This window comes from Macaca mulatta, chromosome 12 (assembly GCF_049350105.2).
Source record: "Macaca mulatta isolate MMU2019108-1 chromosome 12, T2T-MMU8v2.0, whole genome shotgun sequence".
NCBI classification, from domain to species: domain Eukaryota; kingdom Metazoa; phylum Chordata; class Mammalia; order Primates; family Cercopithecidae; genus Macaca; species Macaca mulatta.
The window spans coordinates 147,706,018-147,728,367 of NC_133417.1; the positions used below are offsets into that span (position 1 = coordinate 147,706,018).

The following is a 22,350-nucleotide window of genomic DNA, read 5'->3' on the forward strand; positions in this document are numbered from 1 at the left end:
GCCTATTTCCTGTCTGACTAGTAAGGACCCCTGGGAGATGGTCAGAGGACAGGTTCAATAGTTGCCCTTACTGGGGAAAAGCCACATCCTCAGAGACGATGCTGAAGGTGTCCTGGGGGCTCCCTGCCAGTGAGTGGGGGCAGGTGCTGAGCCAAAGGGATGGGACAGCACAGGACGCCCCACAAACAACAAAACCTCAGTGTGTGGCTGGCGGCTCCGTGTGCTGATGCCCTTGGGTCACCACCGCGGAGCTCGGGTGGGGTGCGGTGGCCGCACAGCCATGCAGTGGGGACGGCGCCTCTTGGGCAGCCACAACTGCTGTGGTGTGAACGACCCACCCACCACACACAACCCCAGAGCAAGGCTGCGTCCCATAGACTTTCATCGGGATGCTGAGGTCTGAATTTCACCTAATTTTCACTTGTCACAAAATATCATTCTTCTTTTTCAACCATTGAAAAATGGGGAAAAACGAACCCCCCCCCAAAATTCTTAGCTTGTGGACCAGAAAAAAAGAGGAAATGAGCTGAATTTGTCCCCTTCTAGAGGTGTTAAGAAGCAAGAGGTCATGACCTTGAAACACAGTAAAATGTGTATCACAACTGTCTACTCCACATCATAAATAACAGCGTTTTTATGGGCTGTAAAATACACAGGCTTTGAAACAAAACCAGAGTGGCTCCCTGCCTTGTGCTGTGCCTCTCCGCACACCACACACACGCAGGTGCTGGACACATGCACACAGGGGCACACAAGTGCTCCACACACACACAGGCGCTCCACACACACACAGGTGCTCCACACACACACAGGTGCTCCCCACACATGCAGGTGCACACAGGCGCTCCACACACACACAGGTGCTCCACACACACACAGGTGCTCCCCACACACGCAGGTGCACACAGGCGCTCCACACACACACAGGTGCTCCCCACACACACAGGCGCTCCACACACACACAGGTGCTCCACACACACACAGGCGCTCCACACACACACAGGTGCTCCCCACACACACAGGCGCTCCACACACACACAGGCGCTCCACACACACAGGTGCTCTGCACACACACAGGTGCACCGAAGTCCAGCAGGAAGGCCTGGGGTGTTCACTGCCCAGCATATTCACCGTCTGACCCGGGGGCGCCCGGTGCCGGAGCTGGCGATGCACACCCAGGAGTCTCCCTGCGCCCTCCCAGCCCCCCTCTTCGTGGACCTTTGTCTCCTGTGCAGATTTTCCCAGCACAGCAACGCGGCTCCACCGTGACAGAAACACAGTGCAAGGCCTCGGTCGGTGTCCCAGACACGCTGCTGCCGCTCCCGAGAGTTCCCCTTAAATCACCCAAATTCCAGAACCCCAGGCCGTGGACGCGCACAGCCCGCGAGGAAACGGCCTTCCCACCGCGCCTCCCGCCCGGGCCCAGGCTTGGCTTTTCCGGCTCGGGAGGTCCCGTCTGACCGTCTTCTCTTCACCTTTGCCTGGGAAACGACATCATTCGATGTACACGTTTATTACCGTGGAAATAAACACAGACTCCGCCTCTCTGCCGAGTTCCTGCCGGGCTCGCGCCGCTGGAAGACGCAGGGAAGGTTCGGGGACGGAGGCGGGTGGGATTTTCCCACGGAGGAAGCTGCAGCTTTAACCTCCCGCACAAGGACGCGGAGCCGCCCTGGGGGAGCGGGGGTCGCAGGGGGTCGGGAGCCCGGGGAGGCCTTTCCCGTCTCATCTTCCGGGGTTCCGACCGCGCGGCTCCTGCTCCCGGGCGGCTCCTGTGCTGCGCCCCGGGGAACGCGGCGGCGTCTGGGTTCGCGCCCTGGCCCAGGGCCTCCGTGAGAAACGCGGTGTCTGCGGGCTCCGAGCGCAGGCGGCCTCCGTCCCTCCCTCCCTCCCTCCCAAGGCGGGACGATGGGCGGCCCCCCAGGCCCGGTGTCCACTCACTGCCGCACCCACAGCTGGACCCCCGCCCCGGCCACCTGCATCCTGCAGACGGCTCCGAACGGGCGCCGCAGACTCGTTTCGTCTTCATGGATTTGTCCTTCTGAAAGGTCGCGGTTGATGATAATGTGTAAAAGTTTTCAAGGACGTGATTAAGGGAGCGTCTCCCCCGGGGGCCGACAGGCCTGGAGGCGGGTTTATACCACGTGGAGAAGGAGGGAGGGGGTTGCACAGGGTTCCCAGCCCACACGCCAGCCGCAGCCCCGGGACAGATGGAGACGTTGTAAAACCCCAGGAGAAAGGTCAGCTTCCCGTGAGGGTCTTGATTTAGGCCTGGGCGTCCCTGAGCTTTGAGCGGCAAGAGGAGGGGATCAATGCACTGAAGGAATTCACTCAGGGACCCAGGACTCAGGAGTGTGTGAAGATGCGTGAGTGTGCAGGACATGAGTGTGTAGCATGTGAGTGTGTAGGATGTGTGTAAGGTGTGTGCAGGATGTGAGTGTGTAGGAGGTGAGTAGGATGTGAGTGTGCAGGATGTGTATGTAGGATGTGAGTGTGTAGGTGTGTAGGATGTGTGTGTAGGAGGCGAGTGTGTAGAGCTGAGTGTGTAGGATGTGTGTGTAGGAGGTGTGTAGGTGAGTGTGTAGGAGGTAAGTGCAGGATGTGAGTGTGTAGGTGTGCAGGAGGTGAGTGTGCAGATGAGTGTGTAGGATGTGTGAGTGTGTAGATGAGTGTGCAGGATGTGTGAGTGTGTAGGTGTGCAGGAGGTGAGTGTGCAGATGAGTTTGTAGGATGTGTGAGTGTGTAGATGAGTGTGTAGGATGTGTGAGTGTGTAGGAGATGAGTGTGCAGGATGTGTGAGTGTGTAGGTGTGCAGGAGGTGAGTGTGCAGGAGATGAGTGTGTAGGATGTGTGTGGAGATGAGTGTGCAGGATGTGTGAGTGTGTAGGTGAGTGTGTAGGAGGTGAGTGTGCAGGAGGTGTGTAGGATGTGTGATCAGGAGGTGAGTGTGTAGGATGTGAGTGTGTATGAGGGGAGTGTGCAGGATGTGTGTGTGAGTGTGTATGATGTATGAGTGAGCCAGATGTGAGTGTGCAGGAGGTGAGTGTGCAGGAAGCCTGGGTGAGCAGGATTGTGAGTGTGTGAAAACAGCCGAGTACACAGTGGTAGAATAAATACTTGGTGCTAATTCTAACATTGCCTCCTCCAAACTGCATCTCAAAAGGTCTAGAATGTGCCACCCACGAAATGTCTCTCAGCACACGGATTGTTTTCAGCTGAAGGTTTCCAAGAAACGGCAGATGTAGGGCAGGTCCTCTGCTCGCCCCTTTGTGCCTGAGCAGTGCACACTTTTCCTAGGAGAAAGGTGTCCTCTGTCCAGGAAGAAGGACATGCTTATGGCCAGGTTTGTCGACACAAACAGACCTTAACAAACCCCTTCACCACGTTCCGTCAGTGTTCTGCAGAGATTTCCCGGCCACTTTCCCACCGTTTTCCGCCCCTGGAACCACAGCCGCTCCGAATGTAGTTACTGCTCACTCTTGATCACTCCGTGTTAAAATGGTCTCTAAGCCCCAAGCCTGGCTGCTTCTGAGTGATCTTCACGTCCTTTATGAAGCCTCCCGTGCCGTATAAAACATTCACAGCAAATGAAATGTGTGTGCTCTTTGCCTATTGATGTCTTTTGTCAGCTTAATTGCAGGTCCTGCTAAACCTGAGAGGGCGGGGGAAGTTTCTCCTCCCCCACAGACGGCACAGACTGTGGATAAGCTTTTCCCGATTTTCCATCAGCGCCTGCTTCTGCCTCCCTGCACACTCACACCCAAACACACCCCACAGTCACCATGGCTGCCATCACCTTCTCATCCACTTTGCTGTAAAATCACTGCCCCTTCTGCTTACCTGCTTCCTTGAAAATCAGTCGATACCAAGGAGGTTATTTCTGAGCACTTCAGGTAGCGCCTGATTTAAGAGATCTCTAAAGGTGTAAATTGTGTTTTGGACCAAATCACTACATATTTGACGAAGAATCATGCCACGGTTTGCTCACACTCTCACCACCTGTTTAAGAGTGAAACATTGTAAGTTTGTACAGAGAGGACAATGGGGCAACTGTGAAGATGCAGCATTGAGTGATCTGTTCATCACCAAGCCATTGAGAGGGTCCATCCTGAGGCACACACTGATGCAAAGGCTAGTTATCAACCCTTTTGCTCTAACACTTGTCTAAAAAGAAAATGAATTTTTTTTTTTTTTTTTTTTTTTGAGATGGAGTCTCGCTCTGTCGCCCAGGCTGGAGTGCAGTGGCCGGATCTCAGCTCACTGCAAGCTCCGCCTCCCAGGTTCCGGCCATTCTCCTGCCTCAGCCTCCCGAGTAGCTGGGACTACAGGTGCCCGCCACCTCGTCCGGCTAGTTTTTTGTATTTTTAGTAGAGACGGGGTTTCACCGTGTTAGCCAGGATGGTCTCGATCTCCTGACCTCGTGATCTGCCCATCTCAGCCTCCCAAAGTGCTGGGATTACAGGCTTGAGCTACCGCACCCGGCCAAGAAAATGAAATTTATAAAACCCTTCTCAATGGGATAGAACGAGAAGATAAGTCACGTAAGAAAATTACAAGTGATGTATTTTATTAAAAACTACATAATACATGTAATTGTAGAAGGGAAACCGATTTAAATAATGGACCTGCCTTGATCTCTTCAATCCTCCCTTAAGCCCCGTTTTTAATGCTGTCGTTTCCGGAAATCCTGTCTGTGGGGTCCATGACATCACACTGTAATGACTGCTGCCAAGTAGTTACATGTGTTTATAAATACATGTAATAAATGTAAATTATATACACACTCACATACTTTTTTTTTTTTTTTTTGCTTTGGGATTTAAAACCTCAGAGGTGGTTTTCAACCCACTCTATTGAATAGTTTTGGTGTTTAAATAATTGTTACATAGTTACTGACAAAGACTATTTAAAATGCCAAGTGTTTCCAGCTTCTGTCACTTCTCAGATTATGATGCTGAAAGTGCCGGTTAATGCGAACATGAAGAGGGCTGCCTCCTGTGGTTTTATCACTTTCCTGTTTTATTACTCCCAGTCTTATTTTCTCACGGACAACAAAAGAATACCATTGAGGAACCCAGCCCCGCACTAGCGTGTTGTCCGCTGAGAAAGTGCCTTTACTGCAGGCCTCCTGGGCTGTGTGGAGCTGCGGTAAGCTTGCATACACACTCCTTACTCTTACAAAACACAGGTGCTTATCTACCGGAGGGAAAGAGCAAGAAATTACCTGCTCTAGAAATGAAGCCAGAGAAACTGTATCCTTATTATCTAAAATCATATCACACTTCGCCACATGCCTCCTGGGAGGGTGTGTGTGTGTATGTACCTGTGTCTGTGTGTAAACACACACACTACAATTATTCTAAATGTTGGTCAACCAGAATGGCCCAGAACCATTGACACTTCAATGCTTTTTCCCCACAAAAAAAGCATTCAGTCAAATGAGGATATTCTCAGTCACTATGAAGAACGTTGGGTCCTGACATCAGAGCTATTAAACGACCCATAACAGAGATGAGAGAACAGGGCTGGTGTGGTGGCACACGCCTACGCTCTCGGCTACCCAGGAGGCTAAGGCAGTAGGATCACTTGAGCCTGGGAGGTCGAGGCTGCAGTGAGCTATGATGATGCCACTGCACTCCAGCCTGGGGAACAGAGCAAGAATTCATTTAAAACAAGCAAACAGGCCAGGTGCGGTGGCTCACGCCTGTAATCCCAGCACTTTGGGAGGCCAAGGCGGGCGGATCATCTGAGGTCAGGAGTTGGAGACCAGCCTGACCAATGTGGTGAAACACTGTCTCTACTAAAAACACAAAACTCAGCCAGGAGTGGTGGTAGGTGCCTGTAATCCCAGCTGCTCGGGAGGCTAAGGCAGGAGGATTGCTTGAGACTGGGAGGTCAAGCCTTCAGTGAGCTATGATCCTGCCACTGCACTCCAGCCTGGGGGTCAGAGCAAGAACTCATTTAAAAACAAACAAACCAAACTAAGCGGGAGAACAGGCCAACAGTCAATCCTATTTTTCTTCTGTAATGCAGTTTATTTGAACCTAGACTTGTAGGAAAACTACTTGTCTCATATTTCTCAAGAGTTGATGAAACTTATTTTTAATCATTTCATATTCAACTTACATTCTTTTGTTTGTTTTTGCTTTGAGATGGCGTCTTGCTCTGACCCCCAGTCTGGAGTGCAGAGACCTGATCTCAGCTCACTACAACCTCCACCTCCTGGGTTCAAGCAATTCTCCTGCCTTACCCTCCTGAGTAGCTGGGATTACAGGCACCTGCTGCCACGCCCATCTAATTTTTGTATTTTTAGTAGAGATGGGGTTTCACCATGTTGGTCAGGCTGGTCTTGAACTCCTGACCTCAGGTGATCCACCAGCCTTGGCCTCCCGAAGTGCTGGGATTACAGGCGGGTAAGCCACTGTGCCTGGCCTACATTCTTGATCTTAAAGGAAAAGTAGTGAATTTAAGCTCCTTTGATTATTTGAAATTTCTCTCCTTGGTCTCTACTTACTATATGACCTATTTTAAATGTTCTTTCTGATTTCAGAATAAACGCTATTGTTTCATAAGTGCTGTTATACCTGCTTAGCAAGCACAGACTTCCTAAGCCCTAAGTTTCCTGTATTCGTGGAATATGAGGAAAGTGGAATCTGTGGATCAGAATTTGTTGCAACTCAAAATGACAAACTCTAACTTCGGTATTTTTTACCAAAGATAATTTAAAGATGATGGATATTACTCTTAACTGTCTTTTTATTAATTAGATAGCTGTTAAATTAAAGAGCAACTTTAAAAGTTAGCAATTGAAATGTTCACTGACACAATAGTCTGTACTTTGTGACTATTTTCCCCCAATCCTAGTTAATTAACTAAACACCTATTCTATTAACATGCACTCAACAATATATCCTCTACCCATATATTTAGAAGAAAAAGCCAAATTCACCTAGTGTACAAAGGTAATAAGGAAAAATAACAAGAATCAAAATATGGAGATATTTATAATAAAGCCATTAATTGGATAAATGAGACAATTAAAACATTCATCCAGCAGTTCTAAAATACAGATGTGGAGGTTGCTTCTGGCAGCCGGAGAGCTTGTGCCATTCTTTTAGACACGCATGGAAGCCTGCTCTTCCTCTAACAGGAGGGAAGATGCAGGGCACGTAACGAGCCCCGGGGTCTCCTGGAATCTCGAAACTGCCCTGTTTGGAAGTGATACAAGTTCATGGCACTTCCAAACAGCGGCAGAAAATAATCCCAGGATAATAGTGGCCGCCCAAACACAGGTACCTTCACACACACTCCCCCAAAACTATAAGCCAAACAAGATTGCAAATAAAATTCCGCACACCCCTGCCTGTGGCATGCGGTGGACGAGGTGGCATTGGTGGGTGGAGAGGAGAGGGGAGAGGGAGAGAAAAGATTGCTTCTGGGGAGGGAGGTGGGGGGAAAAGAAAGCAGCTCCTGGAGACCAGGCCGCGAGGAAAGAGGAAGTGAGACAACTGGGAAAGCACAGGCTCATTGTGGCAGCCGCTCCTTCCACCCACTCACTGCAACCAGCGCCGCCCACTGAGAATTTAAACACCGTCCCACCAACCGAGGGGGCATCCTGGGACAGGACCCCACCCACAGAATGCCTAGGTATAAAACAAATCAAAAGAACACATTCAGATAACTCTGAGACAAAATATAAAATGAGAATGAAACCATTTCAGCTGCTGAACACCTCCAAATGAAGGCCAAGCACAAAGCCTTGGAAAGTTATAGACAATATCCCAGACAGAATTAAATATCCTCAAACAAAAATGTGTAGATACAAAGAAAAGTCTAGAATCAGAAATGTATTTATAAAAAATAATATAAGTGGACCGTATAAAAGAAATTGAGGGAGAATTGATCTAATTCAGAAAAAAAAAAAAATTATCAATTAAGAGAAATTTACAGGGTGCTCAGAGAGAGTTTATGCAAATGAAAATTTAATGAAGGACATGGAAGAACTTCAGGAATACATGCTAGAAAATGAAAATAAGATTTTGAAAAACTAGTCAGAGAAAGGTGTTTATAATGAAAGGTAAGTAAAACAGTTCCAGGTCAGGTGCGATGGCTCATGCCTGTAATCCCAGCACTCTGGGAGGCGGAGGCAGGTGGATCACAAAGTCAGGAGATCGAGACCATCCTGGCTAACATGGTGAAACCTCGTCTCTACTAAAAAATACAAAGAAAAAACAAATTAGCCGGGCTTGGCGGTGTGCACCTGTAGTCCCAGCTACTCAGGAGGCTGAGGCAGGAGAATGGCATGAATCCAGGAGGTGGAGCTTGCAGTGAGCCAAGATCACGCTACTGCATTCCAGCCTGGGTGACAGAGCGAGACTCTGTCTCAAAAAAAAAAAAAAAGTTCCACATATATTTATGAGTTCTAAAATATAAAATAAAATTAGAAAGTAATATTTAACATTTTAATCCAGACAACCTTCCTAGAAATAAGAGAAAACCTAAAATTTCATTTTGAAAGGAACCACCATGTGCCTGAGGATATTGACCCAGAACATTCAGATTCAAGAAACACTCACTAAAACTATTAGGATTTAAATATGAAATAAAAAATGATGATCCCTAGATTAAAATGGCCACATTACTAGCAAAGTGAGTAAAAAATCTGACTGAGACACTTCTCATGAGCCACACATTATGCAGAGACAGCAATAAATCAGCCCACCTAGGACACACATGGAGAGAAAGTGTAAGACAGGGATTTTATACCCTGCTAAATTGCCCTCCCAGCATCAACGCTGTAGAAAAGCAGATTTCAGTGTTTATGGCTTCTGGGGACCCAGAGCACAAATACTTCCTCAGGAATTCACTCTACAGCAATTCTCTGTATGGAGACCTGAAGACTCTATCAGGGGTCCAAAATGCCAGGCCATTTATATAAATATATTAAGATTATATTTGTCTATTTGTCTTAATTCTCTCTGAGTGTACCATGAGTTTACAGAGGATTCATGACATAGCCAAAATTATCTAAAACATCTGTCAAAACTGCACCTTTTCCCAATCAATTACTTATTTGCATGAGGCCAGCTTTGCTTCATATACATCCATTGAAAGAACATCAGAAGTTAAATGCAAGAAATGTGAGGATTCAGGTGTCTTTCATGAAGCTAGGCATTAAAATTTGCAAACACAAACCCATATTATTATTACTATTGTCTGTGATTTAAAAATAAAGTTAATGTTAATAAAACATATTATTCTATTAACATGTAATTTGCATGCAGTTGCTTTTAACAAATGTTTTTAATTAAACATTTTTAAATTTTTCAGTTTTAATTTCTACTATGGTAACTATGGACAGATCTAACCTACATAAGTAAAAGCTAATTGGGATCCTCAATAAAACATGAATAAGGGTAAAGTCACTCTGAGCCAAGAATCTGAGGGACACTCCACAGGTGAGCAGGTTTCATCTAACCCAGAGATGACCGACGTTACCCTCCACAGGTGAACGGGCTTCATCTAACCTGGGATGATGGGGGGGGTCACACTCCACAGGTGAGGGGGGCTTTGTCTAACCTAGAGATGACCAGGTCACTCTCCCCAGGTGAGCAGACTTCGTCTAACCAAGAGATGACTGAGGTCATGCTCCACAGATGAGGTGTCGTTATATAACCCAGGGGGTGACCGGGATCACGTTGACACAAGGACTGCCCTCCCCATTTAATGTATTTAGCTGTAGATTTGAGATTAAACCACAGGTGGAGTTGTGGATGGAAGAACAGTATATAATTATTGGATGTCCTGAGAAAGTAGAAAGAATACAAGAAAAATATGGGCATAGAACAAGATAGAAAAGCAGGAGAAGATCATTGATTATTACTGTGATACAAAGTTGATCCCAATATCATATAAAACACACAAACCCAACTGTAAATGCCAATAAGAGCATCACATAAGCTACAACTGCAAAGATAACCAGTAGAGCAAAAAGGTAAACCTCCCAAAGAAGGTTTTAAAAAGAAATTTAAAAAGAAATTCAGAAAGAAATAAAAAGGAGCAAACATGGCAAACCTCCGAGAACAGGGACATACTGACTGTAGAATCCCAGTGCAGAATTCTAAGCTCAATCAGGGTGTGTGGGTGCCTAGCACGCTCACTGAAAGGAAGAGTGGAGGGAGGCTTCGAAATTGTCTCCTGAAGGAAGAAGTCTCCATCTGCTGTGAATACAACAGACACAGCTGAGGCAGCATGACTCACCATGACCCAGACGGGCTGCAGCAGCCTCGTGACAAAAGCAAGGACATAGAGAGTGGCTGAGCAGCCCTGACACAGGACAGGGTAGAATTCACGGCTTCAGGTGCAGACCCAGAAAAGACCATTCTACAACCACAAAGCAACAATTCACAACAATGGAATAGTGATAAATACCTTTGAGTAGATAATACAGCAGCCACCCACACACAGCAGAAACTACAGAATGATGCAGAGAAACAGAAGTACTAATTGCAGATCTTAAAACAGTCCTCTAAGAACAAGAGGCAATTAAGTAAAATATACAGGATGATACAGCCTAATCAGTAAAGAAAATCTTATAGACATAACTAAAAACCTATATCCAGATAATAAGAATTTTTCTCTTAAGAAGATATGCAGCCTCCACAAAACACTGGTCATATAATTAATCAAAAAATTAGTAATTCTCATAAAACAGGAATGTTATGAATATTAATATCTGATCACAATGTAATAAACAACAAATTAAAATGAAACAAAATGATCCTTTCAGATGGAAAACATTAAATCCTCCATTAAGTAATTTTTATATAAAAGGGGAAACTAACAAAATACAAGAATTCATATAAATTAGTGACAATGAACACACTACATTTCAGATTGATTCTTGGTGGTACAGTTAAAATAACCAGATGAAATTTTATACCCTTAAAAATATACATCAATATAAATAAAATAATGAAAATATAATGAATCAAACTGTCCACTTAAATAGCCAAAGAACCACTGTTTAAACCAAAATAAGGCCAGGTGCAGTGGCTCACACCTGTAATCCCAGCACTTTGAGAGGCCGAGCAGGGGGGCAGATCACGAGGTCAGGAGTTCGAAACCAGCCTGGCCAACATGGTGAAACCCCATCTTTACTAAAAATACAAAAATTAGCGGGGCGTGGTGGTGGGTGCCCATAATCCCAGCTACTTGGGAGGCTGAGGCAAGAGAACTGCTGGAACCTGGGAGGCAGAGGTTGCTGTGAGCCGAGATCGCGCCATTGCACTCCAGCCTGGGTGACAGAGTGAAACTCTATCTAAAAATATATAAATAAATAAAAATAAAGCAAAAAACAAAACAAAACAAAAGAAAAAATAATATAGGTAAAAGCTAAAGTTAATAAAGTAGAAACAGGAAGAGTGAATCAAATTAATAAAATATAGGTTCTTTGAAAAAAATTAACATAACAGACAAACCATCAGACAAATAATGAAGAAAAAATAAGATAGCACCAAAACCCCAAATTGAAAATAAGAAATAAAAATTGCACCAACATGGCACACGTATACATACGTAACAAACTTGCACATTGTGCACATGTACCCTAGAACTTAAAGTATTAAAAAAAAAAAATTGCAGGCCGGGCGTGTTGGCTCACACCTGTAATCCCAGCACTTTGGGAGGCTGAGGCAAGCAGATCACGAGCTCAGGAGATCGAGACCATCCTGGCTAACATGGTGAAACCCTGTCTCTACTAAAAAAAATACAAAACATTAGCCGGGCATGGTGGCAGGCGCCTGTAGTCCCAGCTACTCGGGAGGCTGAGGCGGGAAAACGGTGTGAACCCAGGAGGCAGAGCTTGCAGCAAGCCGAGATCACGCCACTGCACTCCAGCCTGGGTGACAGAGCGAGACGGTCTCAAAAAAAAAAAAAAAGAAAAAGAAAGAAATATTGCAATAGAAGACATTAAAGATACAAAGCTAATTTGTACATCATTATGCAAATACATCTGAAAAGCAGATGGAATTTCTAGTAAAGTATAGTTCGGCAAAATTAGAGATAGCTTAAATCAATTTATGTTAAAAAAAAAAAAAAAAAAAAGTGAAGTTACCACAGAACAAACCCATGCACAGAACGGTAAAAAGCACCAGGCCCAAAGGGTTGTATAGGTCATTCTTCCAAACTCTGAGAGGCAGAATAATCCTAATGCCACATAGATTATTCCAGACACAGAAAATGGAGAAAAAAAACACAACACAATTCACTCTGTGTTGGAGGAATTATTCGATATAATTAGACATGAGAAAACCAACAGAGTCAGCCTAAAAAACTAATGAAGAAGTAAAATATTTTTCTTCTCAGATGAATCATATATTTGGAAAACTTCACAGCATTAATGACCAAAAATAGCTCAAGAATCCAGTAATGTAACAGTATAGAAAACCAATATAAAAGGATCTTTCATGTGCACAGAAAAAAGATTAGTTAGAAGACATAATGAAAAAGAAAACTCAATTTACCACAGCAAAAAAGTACATATGAATAAACTTAATAAGTTGTAAAAGCTACAGAATTAAAGTAGAAACACTGCTGAAAGACAGAAGCATACACTTGGAAACAAGAAAAGACATTTTTGTTCAAGATTTCAAGAATTTATTTATCCATAAGTTAATTTAGAATTTTAAAGTAATCTAGTTCAAATCCCAACAAGCTTCTTCCTCTTTCTGAAGCTAGAAAAGTTGACTAAAATACTTTGGAAAAATCAACACACAAGCATAATGGAGAAATTATATAAATATGTATATATACACATATATTCCAGGAAATATCCCATGAAAATATTAAAATGTAAAGTTCTTCAAAGTGGACAAGTAGAAAGAGTAGTTAGACAGAAGCAGATGTGAGTATACCCAGAAAAATCAATTTTAGTGTAGAGATAATTCTCACAGCACTGAGGCAGCATGCTTTTAGTAAATTATGCTGTGGTTCCTTGGTTGCCATTTGGAAAAATTTTCAAGTTAAATTTTTCTTCACACCACACACAGGAATAAATTCTAAATGGATCAGAGATAAAGATGCAGAAAATAATGTTTCACTCAGATGCCAGGATGGGGGCCCCTAAGTTTGATGAAATTTCAAAAGCTGTAGATTAGCTTCTACCCCTCCAAAAAAGTGGGAACCGTGTAAACAATATCAAGAAAGAGATAACAAGAGAAAATATTTGCAAGTTATGTCATAAAGAGCTGATAGCTCTGATAAATAGGGGTTTTTAAAACTGAAGTAAAACAACAAAACCTTACAAAAATGTAAGTGAAATTACTGGACAATTCATTTATAGATGGCACTTAAATATATGAAAATATGCACAACTTTACTGATAATAAGAGAAATGTGAATCAAAACCACATTAAGATCCTATTTCCAGCCATCAGGTTGGGGAGCAATGGGCCTCTCAGACATCGCTGGGGAGTATCTGGTAAATGGGAGCAAAATGGTAACCTCCAGGGGAGGGGAACTGAGCAATACCCATCAATGTACTCACCCTTCGACCCAGTAATCTCATGTCTTGGCCCTGAATGCATACCACCACCAAGTTAAAAATGTGTAGGCAGAACATTATTTGTGGCCTTTTTATTTTAGTCCCCAAATATTGGAAACTATGTATATATACATATAAGAAATTGGTACAGTGATAAAACAGGTGCTGTGCAGTCGTTCTAAGGAAAGAAGGGAATTTTAATGAACTGACGGAGAGTAACTCCTGGGATATACTAAGTGAAAAAACAAAGGAACATACATAGCATTTTGTGTAGCAAATGAGAAATTTAAAAATAACACATATAGTTGCTAATGTTTGCAAAAGCACAGAAAGTATACATTAGAAACTAATGAAGGTGGGTGAAAAACAAATCGACCCCAAAGTGGAATCAAACAGCAACAAGCATACGTGAACATACGTCAAACAAGCAACATAGCCACCCTGCGGGGGGGGGAAACCCCAGCAATGTGTGGATGCAGCATCTGAAAAAAGGAGGACGAATGGAGCTACAGACAGGTCTTGAATTCTTGTCGCTTTAATGCATCCATGCTGGGAGACAAGATTCTCACTGTGGAAGATGGAAGAAGCATAACAGAAACTTAAAAAGAAATCATGGGCAGAGCACAGTGGTTCACACCTGTAATCCCAGCCCTTTGGGAGGCCAAAGCAGGAGGATCACATGAGGCCAGGAGACTGAGACCAGCCTGGATGAAATAGTGAGACCCCATCTCCACAAAAAAAACTTAAAAATTAGCTGGGAGTGGTGGCCTGTGCCTGTTAAGGTGGGGGGGGGGGGGGAACAAAAAAAAAAGCATGAGCATTGGAAGGCAAAATAGGACCCTGTGGGGCGGGACAGGAACTGAGGTCAGGGTACCTGGCATTTGTGAAGTTGGCCACGATGGGTCCAGATCAACAACACCCCAGCCACCAAGAAGCAGCTCCCAGCACCAAGTCTGTGTCGAAATTCCATTTCCCCCGGAAGGACCTGGGATTCCTTTGAGAAATGGTTGTTCTGGAGCTGGGCGGGGACATACTGAGATAATGAGGACACAAGGCAGAAGCCACAGCAGGGGCTCCACTGGCCGACAGGACAAGCCAGGTTTCAGCATCAACAGGAAAGGGAAGGATTTCAGCCCAGTGAATTCCCATTGAAAACAGGAATGAAGGAGAGCCCACTGCAGGCAGGTGGGTGCTTACTTCAGGGAGTAGGATCACTGTTGCACACCCAGGAGTAACTGCAGAGGGAATGGGTGAGAGATGAAGCCAGCATTTTGCAGCCCTATGGTAAACAGAGTCAGCTGACTGGTGCTGATGAGTCTAAAGGGAGGGACATTTGGTCCAGGTGTTGTTAGAGGGCTGTGCTTCATGCCAGAGCTGAGATCGGACCCCAGAAATCTGTGATTTCTGGAAGAGAAACAGGTGTGACTCCTCGGAGCTGTCAGAAAAGGCACGTTCTGCTATCAGTGGATCAAAAACAAGGTTTTCTAGGCAAAAGGCATCGGTTTTCCCCTGCAGCACAGAGCAAAGATGTCCATGCCATATTGGCTTGGCTGTAAGGAATCTATGCTCTGGGAAACTTTTTTTTTTTTTTTTTTTTGTAGAAGGAGAAGTAAACAGAAGATCCTAGTGGAAATTACATAACAAGACAACTTGAAATTTATTCTGTATCCCCGATGCTCAGACAGAAGCTCTCAGCCTCCAGGACAGTTGTGCACCAACGCCACTCCCCAGGAGGTAAAACTGCCACCCACAGCCGGAGCAGGAGCCTGTGGACACAGCAGGCACGGCCAGACACCAACGCTGCTGCTGTGTGCTCGACAACTGAAGCACTAACCCTAACCCTAATCCTAAGCCCTAACCCTAACGCTAACCCTAACCCTAAGCCCTAACCCTAACACTAACCCTAACCCTAACCCTAAGCCCTAACCCTATCCCTAACCCAGAGAAGAGGTTCATTTAACACAGTCATCCCTGGCGACAGGAAGGGAGCACGGCATGCCCTGAAGGACAAGGAACAGTCCTCCCAGATCAGGACCCTCTCACTGGGAGTCCCTCTTGTGTCATGAGACCCTCAGTGCTCAAGGAAAAGTGCCCCAGGTTTGGGGCAGCCCCACCGACCCCAGGCAGCCAGGGGGTGCAGAGGGTGCTGGGCAGCGAGAGGAAGGGAGCATGGGGCCATGTGGGAGCCGTGCCTCTCCTGCTCTCCGGGACTGTGTCAATCCGCCAAGTCAGTGTCTTGTCTGGAGGAATCATGTGAGTAGTTCAAACTATTTTTCAAAAGGAAACAACGTGTGTCACCTGAGACCACATGCATGTGGTGTCTTATTCATGCACTGAATTTCATCTTTGTGGAAACAGAATTTTCATTTCTCAAGTCTGCACCAGTATTTCTGCCACTTACAGAATCCTGTCCAATTAGATGAACAAGCAATGACCACATGCACATCTCTCGCTTCTAAAAATGGACTTTGTTCCTCTGAAGTCATCAGATTCCATGGAATTCATGAAGCACTGTAACTTCCACCCTACAGAGGAAGGCACTTTGGAAGCAACCACCAGCCCCTCCGCGTCCACCGAAGCTGTGTTCATCCCCAACACCCACAGCTCCCTGGAGGGGCAGGTCTGACAGGCGTGGAGCCTCCCGGAGGCCTGCGAGTGACCTCTAGTGCCCGCCAGGAGGTTATCGTAAGCCGCCCCTTGGCAAGTTACCCATCGCTTCTGAGAGTCATACTTTTTTCCTTTCTTTCTACAGAAAGTGCCAATGTCACTGCAGGGCTCAGGCACTTCTGCCATGTGCGTTAATGTCTCCTTTCCCTAAATCATGAGTTCTCATAATACAGCTGAACTTGCCTCTGGAGGACAGTGCAGTGCCTGCCAACAGGAACCAAGTTCCGGGTTCTGGGAGCTGCCACCCTGAGGGCACTCGGGCCCTCCTGCCCAGGTGTGCGGCTCCTGGGGCAGAGGCCCCTGGGAAGCCCTCTCCAGCCCCCAAGGTAGGCAGTGCCACCCACAGCAACCACCCCCAGGGGGCTGCCTGCATCCCCAGTGCCTGGGCTCTCCCCTCGCAAACTCCTAGAGGGGCTCACCACCTGGCTTGGCACATGTGCCCACTGCCTGCTCTCATGCCTGAGCCCTCAAAGGTACTTGGCAGGGAGTCTGTGGCAGGGTCTGCCAGGGAAAGAGAAAAAGTGTGATTCGAGGAGGAGGAGAGAAGGTGCTCTGTCCCACAGGGTGTTGATTGGGAAGAGGGACAGTTTCTTGGCGGATATTTCTAGCCAGGCATGACTCCTAAAACACTTTTCTGATGCGGTGAGATGCATGGTGAATTGTGTCCTGAATTACGTTGGATAACATCCTTGGGTTAGATCCACAGTGCTGGTCTAGAAATAAAGACTAATCCCTCTGAACTGACAAAAACAGAAACGGGAGACTGAGTGAACTAGAAGGAAATAAGATGTCACCACACAATTCAAAGGATGATCATTTCCGTGACCCTTTCAGTGACTGGCTATTTGCGGGAGAGCAAAAGTGGGGAGTTTTCCTTTAAGTGAAATACTTCTTTTAAAAACGAAGCCTTGGGAAGCCTTTCTCAGGGACGCCCAAGCGATGCTGCCTCTGAGGCTGGAGCGCCGCACCTGCCGGAGCGGGCAGCGTATCCAAAGCACCCAGGTGTCTCCTTAATGCTGACGGTGTAGCCTGGTCCCCCGCAAGCCTGAGAACGGCTAACGTCAAAGGCAGCCGGTTCGGAGCCTGCCTTCACTTGCCCCTCCGACCCGTTCCTCTGAAACGAGTCCTCCGAAAGGAACCGACCTGCCCGAGTCCGGTTTTACCACAACTCGCGCTTTCCTAAGGAATATTCAGGACCAGCCGAGGGCACCACGCCGCTCTTGGGCTGAGCCGGGAAAACAGCGCTGCGGAGGCGAAGCCGACCTAAGCTGGTCCTACTTGGGGCTGCACTTAGCAGGTTCCCGTTCGTTTTATTTTCAAGATGATTCATTTTCAGAAACACGTCCTGTGATCCCAGCTCTAAACACCAACAACAGAATAAAACCACACGGCTCAAAGTTCCGGGGCGCCCTTGCAAGTTTTAGATCATTTGCGGTACTTACACGGGCTTCCTGCCAGGGCTGCGCCCCAGCTCTGCGCGGATAACACAAGCAGCGTCTGGAGGAAGGCTCCGGGGACCGACCCCATGGTCCCGTCAGGCTCCCGGGCTCCAGCCGGTGCTGCTCCGTGTGTCGGAGCCTGCGCTGCTCCTGCTCCTCTCCGGAGCTTCTCTCTCTCTCTCAGCTGCCCCCTGTCTCCTTCTCTCTCCCTCAGCAGGCTCCAAGCACCAGGCCAGCCCTGCCTCTCCCTAGCGGGCGCCCCCTCCTGACTCCCCCGCAGGGCAGAGCGTCCCTGGCCCGCGTCCCTCCTGCCTGGACCCGCGGACAGGTGGGGCTGAGCAGAGCCAGAGCGCTGTGGCCGGCACCAGGCAGACTCGGCTCACCGCGCAGCTCCCTCCTCCGGCTCCTTCACCAGCAAACCTCAAACCTTCTCCCCACAGCTGCGCTAGGGAGGGAGAGGCGCAGCTCCTCCCCTCGCGGGCTTCCCTCTCTCTGCTGCTTGTCCCTGGCGGAGGGAGCCGGGAAGGGGCCAGACCTGCCACCCCTCCTGCCGGGGACATTCCCGTAGAACTGTGTCCTATGTCAGCTCAAAACGAGGCGGAGCAGGGAAAACCAGGCCTCGTTTGTGTAACAGGCTTCTGGGAAGCGAGTTTGTCCTTTTCTGTTTCTATAAAAGGCATTGTTTTAGCGGCAACGTCTTTCCCAGGTAAGTTTCTGTCACCTGGCAAGAGGCACGGCCTGCTGGTTTGTCAAAATCCTGCCTGATGTTCCCAGAGGGTGTTTCTGTTTCTTGTTTCCACGCTGGGAAGTGAGATTATGGCAATTAAATGTATCAAATGACTTTAACTTGGTAGATTTCAAATTTTAAAATGAAGGCTGGCTGTGGCAAAGGAGGCTGACTCCCTCAGATCCCATAACCACTCCACAGAAGCGTGGAGTCGAAGGGGAGCGATCCCAAAGAAAAGGCTGAAGACCCTGCACAGGGGCAGAGGCAGGGTGGAGGGTCGGGGTCTTTGAGGAAAGCTTCCTCCAGGACAGGCGCCCTCCGGAACAGCATGTCGGACACTCTTTGTTAAGGACGATCAGAACAGAGTGGCTGGTGTCCTACAGAATAAACACATCAGGAGCATGTGCACCACAGAGAACTTCGGGAGAAACCGGCTCCTTCACAGAACAGGTGGGGAGGCTGGACCCGGGGTCCTGAGGCCGAGGCTATCCCGTGCCAGGGGGCACAGGTGCCTGATCCCCGAGGCGGCAGCAGGGCCAGTGAAAGGGCCTCTGTTCCCATGAATTACAGCCAAAGAATCCTCATTCCATGGAAACTCTACGCTGGATTTTTCACATGGAAGGGATTCAGAGGAAAACTTAAAAGGGATCAACACACCCATGACCATGAAAGGCACCCGGGAGCACTGGACCCAGAAGCACTTTTGGGACAGAGGATTACTTTTCCCGAGGATCACCCAAGAGGGGCATTGCCTATTGGAGAGGATGAGGCTGATCCTGAAGGGCGGGGGGCTTTCAGAGGGGATCTCCCATGGGAGGACCCCCACGGCTGCTGACAGCAGCAGGGCCAGGGCCAGTCCTAGGGGCTGGAGGCAAGGCTGCAGCCCCTCCCTCCACGGTGCTTTCCAGAGAATCGTCCCCCACTGCAGCGATGCCCCAGCTTCCATCTGAGAAGTGCAGAGGATGATACCTGCTCCCAGGCCTGGCCAGGTGCAGCTGGAGGAGGTATCCTGAGAGCCTGGCAGGAGCCCACCCCTCAGAGACAATGTGCTGGGTACACAGGACACTCCTCGTGGCCCCCACAGCAGCTCCACATCCCTGCGCCAGGCCCTCCTCTAGGGCGTCCCAGGGCCGAGCCGTCCATGCTCAGGAAGTGCCAGGCCCAGGAGGTGCACAGGACCCCCCATGGCGAGGGAGCCAGGGACTCATGGCCCTCACAGCCCTGCCAGGCCCAGAGAGTATGCAGGTCCCCCCATGGCGTGGGAGCGAGGGGCCCATGACCCCCACAGCCCCATGGTGGTGGGTTGACCAAAAGCGCCCTCTCCACGGTGTCCCGTCTGCTGTCAGGAGACATTGGAGACCTGTACTGTACCTCTGGCGTTCTGAAGGTCCTGTCTCCCTGAATGACCACTCTCGGTGCGTCTGTGTGAGGGTGTTCATGTTTCTAATTGCTACTGACTGCAAACTGGAAACAAAATTAGACATTACTCATCAAAAAGTGGCAGGAAACACATATTTCCAGTAAGGGTTGGGTGCAAAACTTGCCTGGAAAGCTGGGAAAGCCCAGCACTGGTCCCACCCCAACCGTGCAGGTGCAGCGAGCGTGGACTCGGGGGCTGCCGCCCGTCTTCCAGGAAAGAGCCTGCTGGCCAGCTCAGGCATCACAACTCACCCCTTTTGGGTTTTTGTTAAACAATATGTTCCCCTTTATTTCAGCATTTTATGCTTAGAATTTGGAATGTATTTAATGTTTGCCTCCAAACCGCAAATGGCTTTGTCATGACATTCTCTGACAACTGAGACAATTGTCGGTGAAATATCAGGGTAGCTGCAGGAAGATTTGAGTTATTTCTGATCCCACAGGCAAGGAACCCTGGAGAACAAGGTCAAGAGATACTCCAGGTTGACCTCTCTGCCCAGAGCTGACCTGCAGCACTGTGGCCTCCTCACACACTCTCGTCAGCTGTCAGAGTCTGGGCTTTACCAACCAAGGACTGAAATCAACCTGGTAGGGAAATGACTGACTTCCCAAATGCACTATTTAGTGGTCGGCCTGCCTGAATGCACCACGGCTCTGATCCACATCACAAGTGACAGCACACCCGGGCGAGGTCCTCCAGGACGGCAGGGCCTCAGGCTTCCTGACACACGAGCAGGAACACGCCAGGCCATGGCACCCGCATACACACATACCCCTTGCACTCGCTGACTCTGACCTCAGAACTCAGGGAGGCTGCAAAGTGGGGATCTCGGAGTTGGCCAGTCCAGTGAAAATCTCCACAGAAATATCCCTGAGAAGGGGTCACCCCACATGCCCTCTGGGTACCTGGCGATGGGGGGCTTACGGACAATGTTCCCTGTGGACCCCAGCCAGGGGGTCTCACAGACAACGTGCCTTGTGAATCTCAGCCAGGGGGCGCTCACAAATAATGCGCCTGAGGGAGAGCAAAAGAGAAACCCAGCTCCATACACTCCCAAGGCAAACTGAAGACTGGCAGGTTCATGGAGACCGACCACATGAGTTTTTGGAAAGAATGTTTTCCTGATACCACGAAGGATATCTGGCAAAGAAAAATGACCTCATCACTCTGGGGATTGGAGGAGAAGATGAGTTTGTATTGTCCTATTTTTTCTTTACCAAAAATAATATATAATGTCAGTATAAAATGAGCTTCAGTGGACTTACTGGAAATTCTCTTTGCACAACTAAGCGCCGTTCTGTGCAGCAGCTGAGCACTAGATGCTCCTTCTGTACAGAAAAGAAAAAGGGGTTGTTCCACGCGTTTGTCACCAAATCACAGACACAGTACAGAGCATGGGGATCTTTTAAAATATATAGGTTATTGTTACAAAAGAAAATCTGTGATTGTGCCAAGTGTAGTCAGATACTAGACAGCGTGTTTTAAATTATGGGCCTCGCTGTTTAAATTGTCAGGCTTAATGGTGTACAGCTGAGAAAAATGTCAGCGGCCGACGTTTACAACATATAAATTTTTGCATCATCAAGCAATTACAAATAGAGATGGTTTCAGGGGAACACTTGTTCCTATCACAGGAAGATTGAATTGAATATAAATACTTAAGAATTTGATCCAAGATACAAAACACATTTTCCGAATTTAGTTGTGAGTGTAATTCGCTGTGGGCTGTAAATCCACCTGTGGGGGGCCTGGCGGGGGGTGGGCAGAGCTTGCGTAGGCCTGAGGACTCTGGCCCCGTTCGTCCCCTCCGGCTGTGGGAGGCTGAGGGAGGCTGAGGAGTTCTGAATCCACCTGTGTGAGGGGCGGAGCAGGGGGTGGGCAGAGCTTGTGTAGGTGTGAAGACTCCAGCCCTATCCGTCCCCTCCGGCTGTGGGAGGCTGAGCGTGAAGACTCCGGCCTTGTCCTTCCCGTCTGGCACTGGGAGGCTGAGGGGTTCTGAATCCACCTGTGTGGGGGGCGGAGTGGGGGGTGGGCAGAGCTTGCTCAGGCACAAAGATTCCCTGGCCTGTCCGTCCCCTCCGGCACTGGGAAGCCAAGGCTGCAGCCCCGGCCACGGTGGCTTTGCTTTGGAGCCACATTTGTGTAACAAGTGTTTTATCTTACTTTCTGGTTGAGGGACTCCAAGTCCTTTGAAATAAATGCCTAGGAGTGAATTTTCTATTGTTCTAATTGCTCCTCCAAGCTGTAAACATTTTAATCAAGCTTAGCAAAGTAACTTTGTTAATGCCAGGCTCTGAATTGATCAGATTTTTGGAATTTAAAGCTCTGAAAATGCAAGTTATTAATATTTTATCAACCAACACGATTACACAGCATCGATTTATCTGACAATAAAAAATACAGGCAGCTTATGTGTTTGAAATACTTAAAAGTGTTGAAAAATAGTAAATACAAGAGATAAAAATAGTTTATACTTTGTAATTTTACTCCTTCCTACTTTTCTTAGTCACTCAGGCCAGGTGCGGTGGCTCACGCCTGTAATCCCAGCACTTTG

The 22,350-nt window shown here is 47.7% G+C and overlaps 1 protein-coding gene across 2 annotated transcripts in view; it reads right to left on the reverse strand.

Moving 5' to 3' along the window:
• LOC100429145 (contactin-associated protein-like 4) overlaps positions 1-18,409 on the reverse strand; it is a 209,846-nt gene extending 191,437 nt beyond the window's left edge. For both annotated transcript variants that reach the window (XM_077956691.1, XM_015111578.3), the window contains exon 1: positions 17,653-18,409. In XM_077956691.1, the coding sequence (XP_077812817.1) occupies positions 17,653-17,737 (85 nt within the window). In that variant the 5' untranslated portion in view covers positions 17,738-18,409. The remainder of the gene's footprint in view (positions 1-17,652) is intronic.
• Positions 18,410-22,350: the final 3,941 nt, after the last annotated feature.